Here is a 20,760-nt window from a genome sequence, read left to right as displayed (position 1 = left end):
TCACTTCTTCTTTAGTAGAAATTACTTTTTGGCGTTTTGCATGATTGTCCACCAGTCTCTGATGCTAACCTGCTAAAATCTTTCATCCACTTTTCAAAAAAAAAAAAAGGAAAAATTATCTTTACTTAGATCTGTGCTTTGAATAAGGCCTTATTATCCAGGGTGCCACAAACTCACCGTACATATCAACCCTGCAGCCGGGGAGCTGTGGACCTGATTGGAGCTGATTGGACCTTCTTGATTTGCACTTGGACTCTCTTTTCTCACCTACTGACCTCCTTTTTTGCCATTCACTAGGTAGGTTTAGGCCCTGAGAATTGTTTGGTTTAGGCATGACAGCACCAAAGGACACCTTGTGCATACCTGAAACACGCAAGCAGCAATGCCAAAACGCTGTTATCTGATGCTCCAGGAATGAAAGGAATCTGGTTCTCATTCCTTTCTTTTTTTGAGTCCTCCTTTGGTGGATTTGTCGTACTAAGGATCATTGGTACTGTTGAAAAGTCCAGTTCTAATTCAACTTTGAACTTTCAGATGGATGGCCTCACATTATCCTGTGTCACTGTTTACAGAATTCACAGAGTGGTTCTTCCTCTTAAAAGCTGTCTTTGCTCTGCAATAAAACATGTCAACTGTTACTGTGATGATCCATCAGGACATCAAAGGCCTGGTCTTGACTTCTAGATTTACTGTCAAACTCCAGATATGGAACAAGAAGGGGGAAAAATCATCTTATAAAAAGCATCTCGAAGAAAATCAGGGGCACTTCAACTTAATGAAATATGTAAATGACCTGAAACCAAACAGCTTGAATTTTCTGAAGGACAATGAGAATTTCATTTGCCCCTTACTATTTTCCACTTCAGTGCAGGTATAAAATGATTATCTAATTATTCTTCTTTTATTCACATTAAAATAAAGCAAAAAATGATTTTTATAATGTCTGTCAACAGTATTTTATGGTTTGTGGGGTGATTATAAAATATTTTTTACGATTCTGAATACAATGTGTCAACGTCAATTTTTTCCATTTGTTTTGTTTTTGTGTTTATTTGCCTCAAACATGCGTGTGATGCTGTGATCTATGAAGCTGCAGTAGCAGGTAAACCACGAAGGGGCTTTACAAGGACATGGTCAAGATCATCCAACAAAAAATATTTTTCATGCTGGGAAAAAGACAAAAGAGAATTGAAGAACCTTGGGTTGACAGGAAGCAGCTGAATTTAACCTGGACAAGATCAACATAAGTCAAACAGTTGCCTACAATACCACCTTGGATACTCCCTGATCCAGTAGTATGTTTCACACTATTAAACAAAAAGAATAAGGATAGGAGTTTTATCCTTATCCTTTATTATTTGCATACAGTGCAAGAATATATTACTCAGCATTGCAGTTCTGTCAGAATCTACACAGATCGGTTATATCTCGACTTAGATTCGGACACACTGGTTTGAATAGCACCTTGCTTTTATTAATAGGGAAACACTGCACAGGGGAGTGTGACTGCAGTAGAGAACATGTTTTATTGGATTGTTAGAAATTTGATGCTGAAAGAAGACAACTGATGAAAAAGCTTGACGATATAAAAGTGAAACTGGACTTGTTTGATTTATTTCGCAAGAACTGTAAAAGTGAAAGTTATCAAGCCATATTTTGGTCTTTAAGGAAGACTCATTTGTTTCGGAGAATTTGAATGTTTTTATTTTGGGGGGGTCATTTCGGTCCACACTCCATACCAGTTGGTGACGGTAGTGCGGTACTGCTGTAAGAAGAACCACGAGAGGGCATCAGAGACCATTAGATGAATTGTATCAACCGGATTACTGAACAGGAAGAAGAGCACCAGGATACGTCAGCAAATAACAACATTACCTGTGTGTGGGTGAGAAATGGTAAGAAAGCTGCTGTGATTACTTTTAAACAGCTGATAAACGAGCAGAGACAAATTAATACTTTAATGAAATTTTATCAGTTTAAGCGTAATTAGCTTCAGAGCTAATCTTTGCTGTTTGGCTGTGACATTTGTTTCTTTTAGCTTCATGCTAGCAGTCAGCTTCATGGTTGGGGATTATAAGTTAACCGACCTGGTAACATTTTTCAGCGCCGAATTTACTGGCAGTGTTTTTTAATTCGTATGTTGCATGTTTATGAAATTAGGAGATCAAATATCTTTGATAATTATCAAATTGACTAAAACGGTGAAGGTTTGAATGAAGTTTGGTGCGGCTGCGCAGTGCCGTTGCAGCTTAAAGGGGATTCCCAAGATTGTCTCCTTTTAATGCATCTTATTGTGGAAATGGGGGAACACCTGGTGGCTGCAGATGCTTCTGTTGGTTTAGTTGTCAGAGTCGCCGTGCTGCGGTGCAGGCAGCGTTGTAGCTCGAGCTGTTAGTTTAATTGGCAGGTGCTGATGGAGTTAGTGTGATGATGCAAAATGCATACACGCGTCAATATTATCCTAAGACAACAATTAAGTTATTTAAATTTAAACAAATAAATAAACCATGAAGTCTTCCGTCTGGTCTCCTAGCTCTGTCTTTCTTTCTAAATACCCTCGAGTTTACCTGCGTAGACCCTGTTTAGCGCCTGCTGATTCAGGAAACATGCCCCCGTTATCTGGTGAAAGTCACAGTTTAACGTGGGCAATACAACGTGACGTCATCACAACATTGTGCACAAAATAAGTAAATGTAGTTTGTTTTTTCAGCGCAGAGCTGCTGGAACTTCTTCCCCCTCAGAGTGACCGATCTGGATGACAGATGACAAACAGGATTTAAACGGATGGAGCGATGGACCACTTTATAAGCAAACCTGTTGCTTTAATAAGAATTTGGGCTGTTTGGATATGGAATAAATAGAATTAATGACCCACACTGTTTGGATTAGTACCCGTGTACGTCAGTAATATAGCTGCTACTGATCTGCTGAAACGATTAAAAATCATTGTGGTGGAATTAAGGCTCGGCGGGACCACATATCGCACTTATGAGCCGTTTATTTAGATCACACCACAACGCACACCAACCCCTGAGTCCCCGTGTTTTAACTCGGCGGGCGTGATTAAGGATGCAGTGCAGGTGCGTCCGCCCTCCCTGCACGGCACCGCAGACCACGGCCCACCACAGTCATCCTCTCAAGATGCGAGTATCTTCAGAAAACTCACCGAACTCACAGCTGAATTATAAAGCACTTAGCAGCTTATCAGTCAGGTTAGAAACAGGACGTAGGTTTAAGTGTGTGTTTTTGATCTGGTGCTCAGCATCCATCGGTCCTTGTTACACCCCGGCCTAGGCAACCGGGGTGCCTAGGCCGGGGTCCCGGACGAGCCCCCATATGTTACACCCCGGCCTAGGCAACCGGGGTGCAACGCAGGAAAATAAAAATAAGGAAAATAAAACCACGAAGGCCCTCCACCAAAATCCCAAAACGAAGGTGTCTTCAAACGAAAATATTAACAAACCCATTCACAACTATTTACAACAGACTATTTATTTACAACAAAAACACCAAACTATTTACAACACGGGGGAGATCGCGACCATGACCAACTGACACACAGGGCTTAAATACATAGAAGGAGCAATCAGGGAATGGACCACAGGAGGGAAACACAGCTGGGGCAAATTAGACCTGACGAGACAAGGAAAATGTAAACTGAACACACTAAGATAACACAGACTTTCAAAGTAAAGCAGGAAATACATAACAGTCACGCAAAAACAAAACACTGACACACCGAAACGTAACAGTCCTCCTTTAAATCACGTTTGTCATCTTTAACCCAGATTAGTCACTCAGAGGGGAAAGCGGAGGTCAGCTGAGCTGATCGGTGGTGTCCTGAGAAAATGTCAGCTGTTATTTATGTTAAAGAAAGACAGGGGTAGGAGACCAGGCAGAAGACTTTGTGATTTATTTATTTTTTTATCCAAACAATTTATTTGTTGTCTGAAGATAATTTTGATGTGTGTATGCATTTGCACAAGCTGCAGATGGAGACTTTTCCCCCCCCAAGGTCTTTAATCTTGTCAAGCTGCAGATACACTGACAGACAGAGGATCCAACATCTGGAACACGGAGAGTAGAACATGTAAACAAATCTAACCAGTTAACCTGGAGCACTGGGGTTAGTTGCAGGTATAGTTGCAATGGTGAATTTAGATGAGTTGGTTTAGAGGTTGATTTAGTTGCAGATGAATGATGAAGTTGAAGTTGCTGTAGTGTCAGTGGTTGTTTTAGCTGCAAAGGTTGTCATGTTTAGTTGCAATTGACCTTGTAGATGGAGCCGTTGTTTTCGTGACCTCGTACTGGAGATCTTTTGATTCGAGATCTATTGAATCAACGTCTTGTTGAGTTTTCATTTATTTGTTGATTGTTGCTCGTTATTTTGACTACATGACTTCCTTTGAAATGCGGGTTTATAAAAGTGCCTGTAAATAAAGATAACTATATTGATCCAAATTTTTTTTTTTAGTAAAAGTTTACCTGCAATTTTTGTTGTTATTTACTCTTGTTGCTGTTTGACATTTATTTAAAAAAGGTAGAATCACAGTTTATTGGTCAGGATGTGATGTAAAGTCTTAATGAGTATTTTTAAATTTGGCCAAAACTGACAATTACAAAGCTAATGTTTGCCAGGGGAGGATGGTGCCATGAAGTGTGCTCAATATCCAAGTAACAACAAGGAGGATCTCCTTTCCAGTTGCTTTATGGGAAATTTAGTGTCTCACCTCTGACGACAACCTGACGTCTGGCTTTAAACTTTTAACCACATTCACATTAGTCTGCATAAAGCTTCAAACGACCACCAGTGCCATGCTTAACACCGACGTCCTCGTGCTCAGTTTTTCTGTGGATATGTTTTCAGGCTACTGGAGTGGATCAAGCGGCTGGCATGAGTCTTGTTGTCTTCAGCCTCGTGCTGTTCACGTACTACTCTGTCTGGGTCATCATCCTGGTAAGTTCTCTTCAGTTCACTGAAATCACATCAGTCACATGGACATACAGGGAGTGCAGAATTATTAGGCAAATGAGTATTTTGTCCACATCATCCTCTTCATGCATGTTGTCTTACTCCAAGCTGTATAGGCTCGAAAGCCTACTACCAATTAAGCATATTAGGTGATGTGCATCTCTGTAATGAGAAGGGGTGTGGTCTAATGACATCAACACCCTATATCAGGTGTGCATAATTATTAGGCAACGTCCTTTCCTTTGGCAAAATGGGTCAAAAGAAGGACTTGACAGGCTCAGAAATAGTGAGATATCTTGCAGAGGGATGCAGCAGTCTCAAAATTGCAAAGCTTCTGAAGCGTGATCATCGAACAATCAAGCGTTTCATTCAAAATAGTCAACAGGGTCGCAAGAAGCGTGTGGAAAAACCAAGGCGCAAAATAACTGCCCATGAACTGAGAAAAGTCAAGCGTGCAGCTGCCAAGATGCCACTTGCCACCAGTTTGGCCATATTTCAGAGCTGCAACATCACTGGAGTGCCCAAAAACACAAAGTGTGCAATACTCAGAGACATGCAGGACAATGCTCCATCACACGCGTCCAAGTACTCCACAGCGTGGCTGGCAAGAAAGGGTATAAAAGAAGAAAAACTAATGACATGGCCACCTTGTTCACCTGATCTGAACCCCATTGAGAACCTGTGGTCCATCATCAAATGTGAGATTTACAAGGAGGGAAAACAGTACACCTCTCTGAACAGTGTCTGGGAGGCTGTGGTTGCTGCTGCACGCAATGTTGATGGTGAACAGATCAAACCACTGACAGAATCCATGGATGGCAGGCTTTTGAGTGTCCTTGCAAAGAAAGGTGGCTATATTGGTCGCTGATTTGTTTTTCAATGTCAGAAATGTATATTTGTGGTTGCCTAATAATTATGCACAGTAATAGTCACCTGCACACACAGATATCCCCCTAAAATAGCTAAAACTAAAAACAAACTAAAAACTACTTCCAAAAACATTCAGCTTTGATATTAATGAGTTTTTTGGGTTCATTGAGAACATGGTTGTTGTTCAATAATAAAATTATTCCTCAAAAATACAACTTGCCTAATAATTCTGCACTCCCTGTATGGAAGCTGGTGTTTTTGGGGGGAGTTAAATTGTTGTTTTAACTGTGATTGATGTTAACTAGCCTGTGGCACAACAAAGCAAATTACCGAGCTGGCGCTACATAAACTAGACCGGCACATGCTACAAGTCAAGCACCCAGCTCATGTAACTGATTATGTCACCCCAGTCTTTTTTTATTTATTAGAGACTTCCGTGTATTCTTTGAATTAATTTAGTCCAGGTTCCAGCCAAAAGCTTTTAATTGGTGAGTTCGTTGGTTTGTGCATTGTGGAAGCTGTGAGATACAGTCTGTTAGAACAATCTCATTGTAGAGTTTATGTAATGTCCTGACTTTGCCATGTTCCTCTCACCATCCTTTTCTTTGTTTAACATGGCTCCAGCCCAGATGTAGTATAAAGGTCACCAGAGGAAACAGGAGAGACTGAAAAAGAACTTCGAATAACAAGCACATTAAACTAAAGTACACCAGTCTGTTGCCTTTGATAGCATTGTGATTCACTTCCATCCTATTCCACCTTCCCCTTTTTTGATTTGCTTTTTCCATTCACATAAAAAAAAAAATACTGAACTAGATCTCCGTCTTGAGGGAATGGAGGAAAAAAAATCCTGTCCAGAAACTAACCAGTAGCTTTGTATCTGCCTTTTAGTGCACCATTCCTCGTGTTGCTTTTTGTAGTCTAGGTGTGGAACTGCGTCATGTGACTCGCGGACAGTAATTTTGACACCACACATTAATATGGTTGTTTTGGTCGTTTTTCCAGCCTTTCGTGGACAGCGATCACTTCCTGCACAAGTATTTTCTTCCTCGGGAGTACTCAGTCATTCTGCCTGGAATCGCAGCAGTAATACTGCTCATCTGTATAGGTCAGTCCACCATGAGAACTGCAGGCCAAGTTATCTGCTTATCTAATTCAATGAACACTAATGCCTGTTATCCTCTCTGCAGGAGCCTTCACCGTTGTCATCATGTGGAAGAATCGCAAGCCAAAAAAAGCGGACTAATGTTGTAAAACATCAGCTTCTTGCACCTTACAACTAAAATCCAGCCCTATTTTGTAATAAATACTCCTCATCATCACTTTTACAAGTATTTTTGTTCAGAGGAAAGTTTGCCGGTCTTAATTCTGCATTTTAAGAAATCAGCTTTGGTGGCCCCAAGTGGCATCATTGAATGCACTTCTCTTAAGACCATTTGGAAGTTTCTCGACATTTTTAAGGTATTGCTGCGTGGACAAATGAGACAAGAAATTATGTTTGGAGGGAAAAAGGCACCAAAACCGCATCATGACTGTGAAGCAAGTTGGAGGGTGGAGCCACCTTGAGGTCCTGGACACCTTTACACTCAGTGAGAGATCAATGATTATAAAACGTTACAAAGACATTTTCAAGTGAACATCAAAGCAGGAGTTCATGAGCAAAAGCTTTTGAGAGGTGGGGTGATGCAACCCAGCAATAACGCAAAGACGCCAATGAATAAAGTCCAGGGATGTTGTGGTAGGACCTGAAAGGGGCTGTTTGATAGGAGGAATTGTTCAGAAATCCTCTTCATCATTGTGCAAGTCTCGTACGAAGTTACAGGAAATGCCAAAGTCCTTATAGAAGCAATTCTGACCCCTCAGCAGCTCCCCCGAAACACCTTCGAGCACTTACTTGGGCAAAAATTGAAATAAAGTTTAAAAAGACGACCCTCTAATCTGTTCATTTGTATTTCTGTGCACAGTTTTCCATTGTTTGTCGTCATGTTCCTGAACACAGTTTTTCATCTGTCTACTAGTATATGTATTTGTACATACAAAATTATTATTTTCACTTAAAAGTTGGAAAAGTCTGCATGTGGAGGCTGGAGCAGTAGGTGGTGGAGCTGCTCACACACACTCAAGTTTGAGTCCCACATGTCACAGATTTTACAATGAATTTTAAATATTTGAATGATTTAAATGCATTAATTATCATTTGAAACCACTTGGTTTCAGTTAGAAAAAAGGTCACCGCGTCCATTTCTTTGAGGTTAATTTACATTTGCCACGACACCGTGCTGCTCTGTCGTAATGAGAAACGTGATGGAGGATGTTGCTAAACAAGCAGTTATTGTGTTTAATAAAAATGTGAACAACACAGCTGTTTTTTTTTTTTCTGTTGTGTGATCAGTTTTGTCAGGTTGTGTTTGTTTACAATTCTGGCTCAGATTGAAATCAAGGCACATTTTATGCAGAAATCCTGATAATCTCACAGACTGCTTAGAAAGTATGGACGTAGCCAGCAGGACCCCCTGGTGTGTTAAGCTCCGCCCTGAAACCTCATGCTGAATGTTTTCACATGTCAGATATATCAGATGTAACGGGACACACGCCTTCCAAAAAGTTCAGCTTTTGTTTCGTCAGTCTAAAGATTATTTGCCCAGAAGTCTTGGGGATCATCAAGATGCTTTTTGGCAAACTTGAGATGAGCCTTTGTGATCTTTTTGGTCAGCAGTGATTTTCTTGAACCCAGTTTTGCATTGTTGAATCATGAACTCTGATCTTACTGAGACACGTGAAGCCTGCAGTTCTTTAATGTTGTTTTAAGTTCTTTAGTGACCTTCTGGATGGGTTGTTGATGTGCTCAGTCGGTTAGTCATTTCTGGGAAGCTTCCCCTATTCCCAGGAATGTCTTTGTAACCCTTTACAGACTGATAGATGTCAGTTGCCTTGTTTCCCATTTGATTCTTCTAGCCTGCTTCACTTTGTCACACAGGATCTATTTACATGATTTCTTGATTCAGCAGGTCTGCGAGTAACCAGGCCTGAGTGTGTTCAGTAAAACTGAACTCGACTTTCCAAAAAATGTGATTAATAACAGTTAATTCATGATTCAACAAGAGGAGCACTTACTTTTTCACAGAGAACCACGTAGGTTTGGATACATCTTCTTGGTTAATCAATGAAATCATCATTTAAAAACTGCATGTTCTATTTACTTGTATAATATTAAAATTCGGATAATGACCTGAAACATGTATGTGTGACAAATATGCAAAACACTAGGAAATCAGGAAAGGGACTAAACACTTTCTCCCACTACTGTAGTTGGAGGGTCAAAAGCACAAAAAACTTCCTTGCAACTGCAAAGGAAGTTTTTTGTTTTTTTTTTGCTGAAGGCAGCATTGCGGTTTGGATTGGGTCGAAGCAGCGTGGTGAAAATTCCCAAGCTGATGCTACCTACGTGCCGCTCTTATCCATCAGCACCACATCTTACAGGTTTAAGACCTGCTCGTTCAACAATATGTAACCGCCATGCTTTTGCTACCATTCATTTGTTTTGCTCTTCCCACTATCTTTTTCTTTGTTTACTTCCTGTGTTGCTGTACAGTTTTACCCGTGCTGACGTGTCATTAGGGATCCATCACCTTTATTTAAAGGGCAACAATACATTTGGTAAATTGCGCAAACCAAACACAGTGGGCACTGTTTCATAATCATTTTAAACATCTTACAAACAGAGTCAAGACTCTTTGGAGCTGATTTCAAACTTAAGACTTGATTTTTATCTTTTATTGTGTTGCACTCCTCTCTTCCCCAAATCACATTAACTCTACTGGAAAAGATAACATGGTTTTAACCCAACGAGTATAAAAGTCACCAGAGGAAACAGGAAGGACTACATATCAGCGTATTTAAATCGAAATACCAGCTTGCTGTGTTTGTTAGTGTTGTGATTCACTCCATCCTGTTCCACTGAACATTGTTTTAATGTCCTTTTCCCATTAACATGAAAAAATACTGAAGACTTCTCTCATGAAAGGATGTTTAAAAAATTTCTTTTTAGAATCTGAGAAATTTTTAGCCTTAGAGGAAATTCAGATGTGTCCGCTCGTTTGTTCTGCAGTCCTCGTGTTATTTTTGTAGTATTAGGCATCACACGTGAAATCCTGAGTCATAGGAAATCAACTCTTCTAACACCACATACAAAGTTGCTTATTTTGGTCCTTTGATAGCCTTTTATTTCCTCCCTTGGAATTTGCTCATCCACATGTGGCAGAGCACAAACAAATACACATTTTGATATAAGACCAGACTGCCAGAATTTCAGGATATGTTATAGTTTGGTCAGGTTGTGTTTGCAGATAACTGATTTCGATTAAAGATTTTTTGACGATGCAGAAATCCTGACAAAACAGACTGTTTAGAAAGAATGGGCCTAACCACCTTGACCCACCTGTGTGTGAAGAGCGGTCCTGAAGCCTCATGCTGAAATATCTGGCCATTTCACTTGACTGAGGTACTAAAAGAATTTGCATCTTAACAGACCCGCTAATGGTCTTTCCAGAAATCTGGTCATCTTTCACTTTTCAGAAAGAATGCAAGTTTATGAGACTTCGGGTTGAGCTGTCACACCTGGGGGCGGCCTCAGTAACTGAAAACTGAATCCAAGGCCAAAGTCCAAAATCTGAAGTTCCTTTGATATCAGAAGTGAGTCAGGCTCCACAGACTCCAATGTTGAAATAAACTTTAATCATTCTCTGACTCATTCATCTGGACGGCAGAATTAGGAATGTCTGCAACACCTCATCTACTATCGAGACATTAAACTGGGTTTTTTCACTGTGTGTGATGTTTTTGAATCTTTGTGGTGTTTTTAAAGGATTTTCCAAATAATATGATGGTGTTTGTGACACAGACCAGAAGAAGTTTGTGCTTCAGTACTGATGAGTGAAATTATTAGTTTGATTAGTTTAGCCCTTCTTGGCTGATTTGTTTCAGCGCTCAGACGGTTTATGAATGCAGCTTTAGCGGTCCCCAACCTCTTTTGCAACACGGACCGGTTTATGTCCGACAATATTTTCACGGACTGGCCTTTAAGGTGTTGCGGAGAAATACAACAAAATAAAACCAGTACCGGTACAAAAAAAGAAGATTTATTCATAACGCACGGGAAAAGACCAAGGGAAACCGAGTTAATGATAAAAACGATAAAAAAATAAAAATAAAAACGCTAAAAACCCTGAAAACCTTGAATTTCACACCAGAGCCTCAACTCTCATGGCCCGGTACCGGTGGTCCATGGCCCGGGGGTTGCGGATCGCTGGTCTATACCATATGTATACATGGATATAACTATCCACATGAGGCAACTTCTGGCTTCAGAAAACCGTACAAATGGCGAAGGTTCGTAGCATAAACCTATTCGCCGGAACGTTCAACACAATTCTACTACACAGCAAAAGCAAGACACAAGTCACCAAAGTTCTTTGTGTTTCTCATCCATGAGGGAGAGAACCAGACTAGCGCCGTTCCTTCGCTTGACCTCGGTCGCTCTCGTCCGCTCCCTTGTAACACTGCTCTTTTATTGAGGTTACATGAATATGCATAGGCTCATTAACATAGTTACACATGTGAACAAAGAGTACCGTCTGCGTACATGTGTGTGGGGGGGTCCGAAAAAAAACTTCCCTAAACCTGCTGGTCTGGAAGTCCAGCAGTTCATCTAAACAAAAGGCACGTAGACTAAAACAGATATAGATGTGTTTGCCTTACCATATATCAGCAAGAGAAGATACGACCTCTCTCATGTCATGACCCTAGGGTGTGAGTGTGTATGCCAGAACGTTCTGGAATGCACACAAAGTCTTTGCAGACTACTAAGGATCAGACCCCTATTCGATTATAAACTCTAAGCATATATGAGTAAATATTTCTAAGCATAAATGACAATCAACCATATAAACCTGACAGATGGTCTCACATTTGACTCTAGAATAATCTATGGTCGACTCAGTGACTGTGAGGTGCCAAGGTGTTTGGTTTTCGCCAAATGTAGCTGCTGAGTTAAAACACAGACAAATAAATGAAACCTCAGTTTTGATCACCCCTAGAAAATCAGCTCTGTAGTTCTGGAAGGAGGAAGGGAAAGAAGCTCTTTAGGTAAAGTCAGATCAGCTGTGTGGTTACAAAAGAGTGTCACACAATCCTTGGAGAAGAGAAGGTCATGGTTCAGCTCATGGCATGCCAAAACATAAAAACATACATCTACATGTCTGCTAGTCCTCATTGACCTTCTGAACCATTAGAGATCCAATTTAATGGATCTTTCTTTAAAGGTGATCAACTTAACTAATAAACTACTGCAATATATGTGTCTGGGAATAAAAAGGCCAGACAGAGGAAAGAGATCTCTTGTCCATCCTTTCATGTTTACAGGCTATTTTCAAATTTGTGTACGAGCTGCATAAACAATCCTAAAGCTGACTAGGCTTTCCATTGGAAACCCTTCTACACAAGCCAGACCTGTTCCCTACTTTTCAAATTTCGCTGTCATGAACTTTAACCTTTGACATGTTAGAGGTGTACCCTTATGAAAGTGCTCACACCTGCTTATAATTGAGTAACTAACACATTTGATTATCAGCACTTGGCTCCTGCTTATTTCCTTTGGAAGCAGTAAGGGTGAGTAAGGTAATGCATCAGTTCTTTATCTGTTTTTGTTATCTTTCGTAGCTGTGATGCACGTCAATGATTCAGATTTTTTATATATATAGCCGTGACATAGAGAATACAATTTTCAGGGGAAAAAAATTCCAAACATTTTAATTTGTGTGTTTGATTTTGTAGTTTCATTGTGCTCTTATCAGTCTGACATATGATTCAGCCCATGGCTTTCCCCTCCTTTCCCTTTTTGTTGGTTATGCTTTTTTATACAGAAGCTGACAAGGAAAATGATTCACAAACTTTTCAAGACACCACTGGAAAAGGCCAGTAAGTTAAAAAATTAGTAAATTTAGTAAATTGTTTTAAATTCATGCCAGCATTTCACCTGCGTCCTGCTGACATGCTTAGGACTTATGCACAGGAAATAGAGCAGATTTACAACAGTATAAAAGAAACACTTTTTTTTCTCCCACTTATTCACAGCTCAGGTGTGGAATTTCCACTGTGCTACATTTATCCAAAACATTTCTAAAATATAAGTTTTGGTTGACAATTTAAAAAAAAAAGTGCATTTCACAACAAATTAAGTTATGTGGGATTATTCTGAAGTGGTTCAGGCTTTACAGGGTTAAGCTGGGATTTAGGCTCCAGTTACATCAGGTTTACATCTTTCTTTTTCCAAGACACAGCCAAAAAGTTTACAACATAACAGGTTACTGCAGGCACATCACACCACAAACATAACTAAACTAAACTTCCTACCAAAACATGATCTGGCATCTTGACATCCATCAGGAAAACAAAAAAGTCACAACCTGTACTCTCCTTCAAGATAGCATCTCAACCTGAAGGGTGTCACCTCAGTTAGAGATCCAGCTTTTAAAAGCCATGTAATATAGGCCCTGTGCATGATACAGCTGTGATGGTTATGCAAATAATAAGTAAGGAGTGTAAGTGAGAAAGATTGAACTGGCCCAGGAGCCAACATGACCCGGATTCCGGTGCTCCTGCTTGATGAGATTTCGTCATACAAATTCCCTAAGCCATGATTATTCATTATTAGAAAGGATGAGGTCGGAAAAAATAATGACAACAATCGTGAAAGTGTTTCTTAAGATGTGATTTTGGAGAACTTATCTCCTCTGGAAAGTCATCCTAAAGTCGAGGACAGAAGCACAGTTCTTTACAATAAAGCTTGAACCCAGCAAAGGGTTGAAAGTTTTAAAGTTAGTTCTAAAATGTAAAAGGAGTCACGGGAGAGAAACCAAGATTGTAGGATGTGAACATTTTTAACCAGTTGGACTCTCAGATTATATCAGATAGGACGAGAGTTGCAGTAATGGTGCCTGTAGATGAAATGAAAGCAGGACTGCATGGCCTTGTCCCACTGCTCAGCATCCTGCTGCTGGATCAATGTGAACACTGTCAGAATGAGTAAACACACAGAGAAAAGTAACCACAGTTATGTAAGCACTTATATCTGTCCTTGCAGGGACAAAGATCAACGAGCTCACCACACAGGGCTCAGGTGGTAGAGCAGATCAGCTACTGATTGGAAGGTTGGTGGTTCAATACTTGGCTTCCCCAGTCTGCATGCCACATATCCTTGGGCAAGATTCTAACCCCATGTTGCCCTCCGATGCATTCATCGGAGTGTGAATGTGTTTGAATGTTGGTTAGTTTGCACTTGAGTTTAGAAGCGCTTGTATGAGTGTGTGTGAGTGGGTGAATGAGGCATGTTGTATACAGCGCTTTGAGTACTCCGGGAGAGTAGAAAAGCGCTATAGAAGAATCAGTGCATTACACTCAGACATCTGAATGTGAGTGCACAGTAATCTCAGCACGTTCCATTTGTTTGGCAGTTCTGAAGGCTCGTCCTTTAAAACTAACATCACAGGCTTATTGTGTTGTGATTGGCTGCGCTTTGAGAGTCACCACCATTGCTAAGCAGTCATTACATTCATGCACATTACTTGCATGCTGTGTGGTCAAATGTTTCCTGCTGTTGGGGTATTTCTATTTGCTGTGATCGGTGTCAGGGTTGTTATTTTAAAAATGAATTCTTACACAGAACAATTTTCTGAAAAGTCATGCACCACGTTACTTAATTACACCTAGGAGAAAGACATTTTTTATACTCCTCCTACACAACTTTCAAATTACTCTGTAAAATGACCTGAAACTGATAATCACCATTTAATATAAACCTGAAGCTACAGCCCTACATAGCAACACAAATATCTGTCCTAATGCCTCATTAGGACAGGGGCACATAAGATCATCCTCTTAATATTTAGGTATAAACACAAAGCCGACAGCACAAAGCAAACATGAAAACTGATGAGCCTGATTGATGAGACTGAAGTTCAGGGCGTGGCTGCTGGGCTGGGTGTTAAAGTTTTTCATGCCCAAACTGTATGAATTGGTACTTAAAATTCAGCTGAGGGAGCACAGTGGCTGTTCTGGGCAGGCCCGGACCCTGGAGTCAGTCCATAAAGCTGGCGCTGGATTGATGAGGTTTGCCGACAGCAGAAGAAGTAGACTTCTGATTTTAAGATGTTTGACTGAATAAGTGTCCTCTGTGTAACAGTGAAAGGACATGCTGCAAGCTCGGACTAACTCCCCATAATTTACAGTGTAGAGCGCTAAGCTGGCTACTACTGGTGATCTGCCTGTAGGCTGAAACCAGGTTGTGGTTACTGCTGGGAACTGTCGTCTATGACTCATGACATGTAACAAGGAATTGTGGCCGGTGGTTTTATCAGATCTGACAGATGTGTTAAGTGTCAGCTTACTCCACACACAAGCACATTTCCTGTGGGTAGATTTCCTTGGAGCTTGTATCATTGCTTGGCTTTTGTTAGAAAAGGATTTTTCACTTCAGTAAATCGTTCAATTCCAGTGATTAATATAACCTTCTATTTGGTCTAGACATCATAATGTGGCTTCATTATGTTCCACCACTGTTAGCAGTTGGCACCACGGTGGCACAGTGGTTAGCACCGTTGCCTCACTGCAAGTTTGGCTTCACTACCTGGTCAGGGTCTTTCTGTGAATGAATGAATATTCTTTATTGTCATTGTCACAGGTACAATGAAATTGAAAGATGTCTCTGGTCAGTGCAACATCACAAAAGATAAATACTTAAAAACTATAATTAAATACTTAAAAACTATAATGATAGGATATAAAAGATAGAAATACATATAAAATACAGTATTCTCATACCGTAGATACACCCAAGCAATCCAGGCCTAAGGCCCCATACAGACACTCAACATACGACCTAGTTGATATATCACTCAAACAATCAATCACTCAATCAATTTGTTAGCGCATCCAACAAAACATGTCTGAAAGCATTCCAACATCAAGGGCACAAATGACAACAGGGGCAATGAAAGTCATCTACTTTTAGTAGCATTGAGACATGATATTGCAATTGGGTAGAAACTGTGTTTGAGTCTGTTAGTCCTTGTGTATGTTGTTCTATACCGTTTACCTGAAGGCAGCAGTTCGAACATGGAGTGTCCAGGGTGTGAGGTGTCCTTTATGATGTTATGGGCTCTTTTGAGGCAGCGGGAACTGTGTAGGTCTTTCAGTTTGAGGAGAGGGCAGCCGATTGTCCTTTGGGCAGCGTTGATTACTCCCTGGAGTGCTTTCCTCTGAGCCACTGTGCAGCTAGCGTACCATATGCCTATGCAGTACGTTAGTATGCTTTCGATGGAGGCTCTGTAGAAAGACACCAGCAGTCTCTGTGTGATGTTGTTCTTCCTAAGCACTCTCAGAAAGTACAGTCTCTGTTGTGTCTTTTTCAGTAGCTCAGAGGTATTCACACTCCAGGATAGGTTTCCCTCTATGCTGACTCCCAAGAAGCGGAAGTCTGCCACCCTCTCCACACAGTCGTCGCTGATGATTAGTGGTTGGATTTCTGTCTTGTGTCTTCTGTAGTCAATTATGAGTTCTTTGGTCTTTTTCGTGTTTAGGAGAAGGTTGTTATCCTTGCACCATGAAGACAGCCGCTCCACCTCATCTCTGTAGGCAGACTCATCTCCCCCAGATATGAGCCCCACCACAGTAGTGTCATCTGCGAACTTTACAATGGCGTTGCTCTGGTGGGCGGGGGTGCAGTCGTGTGTATAAAGCGAGTAGAGCAGTGGACTAAGCACGCAGCCCTGTGGCGACCCAGTGCTTAGATTTAGGGCTGGAGATGTGTAACATCCCACTCTCACTCTCTGTCTGCGGTCGGTGAGGAAGCTATTGATCCACTTACAGGTGCTGTGAGGAAGCCCTAGGTCTTTTAGCTTGGCGTCCAGTTTGTATGGAAGAATGGTGTTAAATGCCGAGCTATAATCCACAAAGAGCATACGCACATAGCTTCCTTGCCTCTCCAGATGTGTTAATGCTACATTGAGTGCTGTTGCTATGGCGTCCTCTGTCGATCGGTTTGCTCTGTAGGCAAACTGGTGTGGGTCAAGGCTGCTGGGTAGGGCTGCTGTGATGTGGTAACGCACAAGTTTCTCAAAGCACTTCATCACCACCGGGGTTAGTGCCACTGGTCTATAGTCATTTAGGCTAGAGATATGAGATTTCTTGGGCAAGGGTATTATGGTGGAGGTCTTGAGGCAGGGTGGGACGTTTGACTGTTCAAGGGATTGGTTAAAAATCCTGGTGAAAATATAGGCAAGCTGGTCTGCGCAGTCTCTCAGCACACGTCCTGGTACGCCATCTGGGCCGGCTGCCTTCCTCGGGTTAACAGCCCGCAGGGTGCGCCTCACTTCATGCTCCTCCAGAGTGATGATGGTACTGCTGCTGTGGGCTGTATGGTGTAGCTGTTCCTCTGAGGCATAGGGTGCAGTGACCTCAAAGCGTGTGAAGAAGATGTTCAGCTCCTCCGCCAATGCTGGGTCACCTTCAGCCATACCTGATTTGGACTTGTAGTTTGTCAGCTGCTGGACACCCTGCCACACCAGCCGGCTGTTCTTACTCTCCAGGTGGTTCTCGATCTTCTTCCTATAGTCCGCCTTGGCCTTCTTAATGCCTTTTTTCAGGTTGGCTCTAGCCCTGCTGTAGCTCTCCCTGCTTCCGGACCTGAAGGCGCTGTTCCTCTCTTTTAACAGCTGCTGGACTTCCCGGGTCATCCATGGCTTTTGGTTGGTGTAAACCCGGATCTGCTTGTCTACTGTGACAGTGTCTATACAGTGTTTGATGTAACAGAGGACACTGTTTGTGAACATTTCCAGGTCTTGATGTTGGAAGATATTCCAGTTGGTTCTGTCAAAGCAGTCCTGTAGCTGTTGAGAAGCGCCCTCTGGCCATGTTGTTATAGTTTTAGTGATGGTCGACGCAGTTTTCCTGATTGGGGCATATGCAGGAATTAGGAGCAGGGATAAATGGTCAGATTGGCCCAGATGTGGTAAGGGTCTTGCCCTGTAGCCCTTCTTGATGTTGGAATAGACTTTATCTAAGGTGTTAGCCCCTCTCGTGGCACACTTCACATGCTGGTGGAAATTAGGGATAGCTGTTTTTAAATCCACCTGATTAAAATCACCCGCTATAATGTGCACTGCGTCAGGATATTTATTGAGTTTATTGTTGATGTTCGTGTGCAAAAGCGCTAGTGCCACGTTAGTATTTGCATCTGGCGGTATGTAAACAGTTGTTATTACCACAACAGTGAACTCCCGTGGAAGATAGATGGGCCTGCATTTGACAGTCAGATATTCTATGTCCGGAGAACAGTGACGGTCTATGATCACTGTGTTTGTACACCAGCTGTTATTCACGTATATGCAGATTCCCCCTCCTTTTCTCTTACCGGAATTGTTTGTTCTATCCTGGCGCTGTGCGGTGTAGCCTGCTAGCTCAATAGCAGAGTCCGGGATGGACTGATGCAGCCAGGACTCAGTGATTAGAAGAATACATGAGTTTTTGATGTGATTGTCCGTTGTTATTTGTAACCTTAGTTCGTCCATCTTGTTCGCCAAGGATCTGACATTCGAGAGATATAAACTCGGGAGCGGTGGTTTGAAAGGCTTCCTCCTTAGCCTGGTTAGCACGCCAGCCCGGCAGCCTCGCTGTGTGGAGTTTACATGTTCTCCCCGTGCCTGGGTGGGTTCTCTCTGGGTACTCCGCCTTCCTCTCACAGACATGCAGTTAGTGGAGTTTGACTAACTGGTGTTTCTAAATTGCTGTGGGTGTGAGTGTGAATGGTTGTCTTTCTCTCTGTGTTAGCCCTGCGTCAGGCTGGTGACCTGTCCAGGGTGTACCCTGCCTCTCGCCCAAAGGTAGCAGGGGTACCCTGATAAGCATAAATGGAAGAGAATGGATGGACTGTTATCAGTGTTGGAGTTGTTAAACAAATAAAGGGATGATAAAGGACTTTAATATCACCATCCATTCCCATTTTATTATGGTGAATCCATATAAATGGCCCATCCTGTACAATGAGATTCAGAGGAACTGCTACCAGGTTCAGAGATGTAGAAAAAAGGGGGATAAGGTCATGTACACCTTTCTTAAGAATAAAGCAATGCACACGAACTGAAATCAGCCATACAAAACTGAGTATGGAAACCAGATATTCAGGGATTTATTGTTTAAAAAAAAACTTTGGCAAGGGATGACAGCACAACCAGCACTGATACAGACATGAAAGAACAACAGCTCCTTTATACTCATGGGGATAATCTTTGTTTGATCAGTTGTCAGGCGTTTTCTTTTCACAGTCATGCAGGCATTTGCCTGATAATGAAGAAAGTCCATCATGCCTTCAGCAAATAGTTTGTTTTTCTTTCATCTCAAGAAAGTTACACTAACATACCAACAGTACAGAGAGGAGAAATGAGATGAAACACAATTTTCCCTCCTTTTGATTTGAATTAATTCCTCATAGCATAAAATCTAAAACCATCAGTGCTTGCACACCTGGGGGTTTAAGCACCCTAAACTGGAAAGTGAAATGACCTTCCAGATGGTCACAAACTATACAGAGATTTAAATGTTTACACAAGTTACTTTTTTTTGCTTCATCTTTACAATTATGATAGGGAGGTATCCAGTCAGGTGCATGTCAGGTTGTTCATGCATGAGGCTGTTTGGTGTGAGACAGATTCATCAGGCCTCACAGATGCCTCATACATGACGCACAGTGTGACTAATGAAGTTTCCCATATTCTCAAAAATCTGTCAAACTGCTTAAACACTGAACTTTTTTTGTGATTACATTTGGATCGGCTTTTGTAAACAAACCATCAGCTGAAGTATTGTTAGCTATAAATGTAGAACATGTATCACCAAACATTGTGCACACACCTCCTTTCCCACCTAAGAACATAATAGAGAAAGAGTTAAAACGCTTCTCCTTGAATCACTCAGACAAGCTTTTTCTGTATCTGTGATGTTTGTCATGTGGATGTTTTGTCAAAAGGTCGAGTTGGCCGGAGCAAAGAGGCAGACCCAAAAGCTGACTCATCAGAAAGAACATTTCACAAGAAAAGCAAGTTGTTGTTTTTTTTGTTTTGTTTTTTTATCTTTTCACAGGAGACTTGACCGCAGGGGCTGGAGGGCAAACTAGGGTCACTGGTGAGGAGTTCACTGAAAAATGTTTTCCTTACTTTGTTCTGCAGAGTTGAGAGGCAGGTGAGAGGGAAAGATCCAGGTAAGATATGCAGATAGAAGAGGATCCAAGGGAGGAATTCTTTCAACAGATGTTTCCAGAAGCAGAGGGTCAGGCAGGTGAGTGACCGGGGAAATCCCGAGCTTTGAGAGCAAGCGGGCGGGTGAGATGTTGAGCAGCCACTGATGTTGCAGGGATGTTCAGTAGGACGTTGAGCCAAGAAGTTATGGAAGCGTACAAGTATTGGTCCTTAGGCATGGAGACTGCAGGAAAGGGAGACAAAATATTAACAATTGGAAAAACAAATGTGAGTTCAGACAGGGAGGTGGATTTACCAGAAAGAGTAGCAGACGACCTGGCGATATGGGCCGGTACAGCTTCAAGCCATACCGGCCCATATCCTCCTTCACAGCATGAATCTTCTCTAAGGTCTTCCTCTTCTCCTCATGCCATGCAGCTCTATTGTCATCATCCAACTCTCCCCCCTCTGTACATGTGCAAACATTCTCAAGCTTGAGTCTTTAACTTTGCCTTTAAACCTGAGCTGTCCTTCTGCTGCACTCATTTCTAATCTTGTCTATTCTGCTCACTCCCAATGAAAATATTAAATAGGGGGTGAAATATCTTCATTTCATTTGTACTAAGCTCGTAT

At 41.6% G+C, this 20,760-nt stretch overlaps 1 protein-coding gene across 2 annotated transcripts; it reads left to right on the top strand.

Annotated features, from left to right (window-relative positions):
• The first annotated feature begins 1,764 nt into the window (after positions 1 to 1,764).
• Positions 1,765 to 8,201, top strand: dpm2 (dolichyl-phosphate mannosyltransferase subunit 2, regulatory). 2 transcript variants are annotated; one of them, XM_004561890.3, is made up of 4 exons: positions 1,765 to 1,895; positions 4,868 to 4,957; positions 6,848 to 6,950; positions 7,033 to 8,201. In XM_004561890.3, exons 1-4 carry the CDS (start codon positions 1,893 to 1,895, stop codon positions 7,086 to 7,088), a joined length of 252 nt encoding a protein of 83 aa, XP_004561947.1. In that variant the 5' UTR covers positions 1,765 to 1,892; the 3' UTR covers positions 7,089 to 8,201. The 2 variants fall into 2 exon arrangements, with proteins under 2 accessions (XP_004561947.1, XP_076742366.1); XM_076886251.1 differs by lacking the exon at positions 1,765 to 1,895 and adding an exon at positions 3,783 to 3,883.
• Positions 8,202 to 20,760: the final 12,559 nt, after the last annotated feature.

Source organism: Maylandia zebra, linkage group LG7, assembly GCF_041146795.1.
Source record: "Maylandia zebra isolate NMK-2024a linkage group LG7, Mzebra_GT3a, whole genome shotgun sequence".
Classification (NCBI taxonomy): Eukaryota; Metazoa; Chordata; class Actinopteri; order Cichliformes; family Cichlidae; genus Maylandia; species Maylandia zebra.
This window is presented reverse-complemented; position numbering and strand designations above follow the sequence as displayed.

Bases quoted from the DNA above. Each gene is read 5' to 3' on its own strand.
- dpm2 (XM_004561890.3), top strand. The intron at 4,958-6,847 runs GTAAGTTCTCTT...TCGTTTTTCCAG, and splicing joins CTGTCTGGGTCATCATCCTG to CCTTTCGTGGACAGCGATCA. The intron at 6,951-7,032 runs GTCAGTCCACCA...TCCTCTCTGCAG, and splicing joins AATACTGCTCATCTGTATAG to GAGCCTTCACCGTTGTCATC.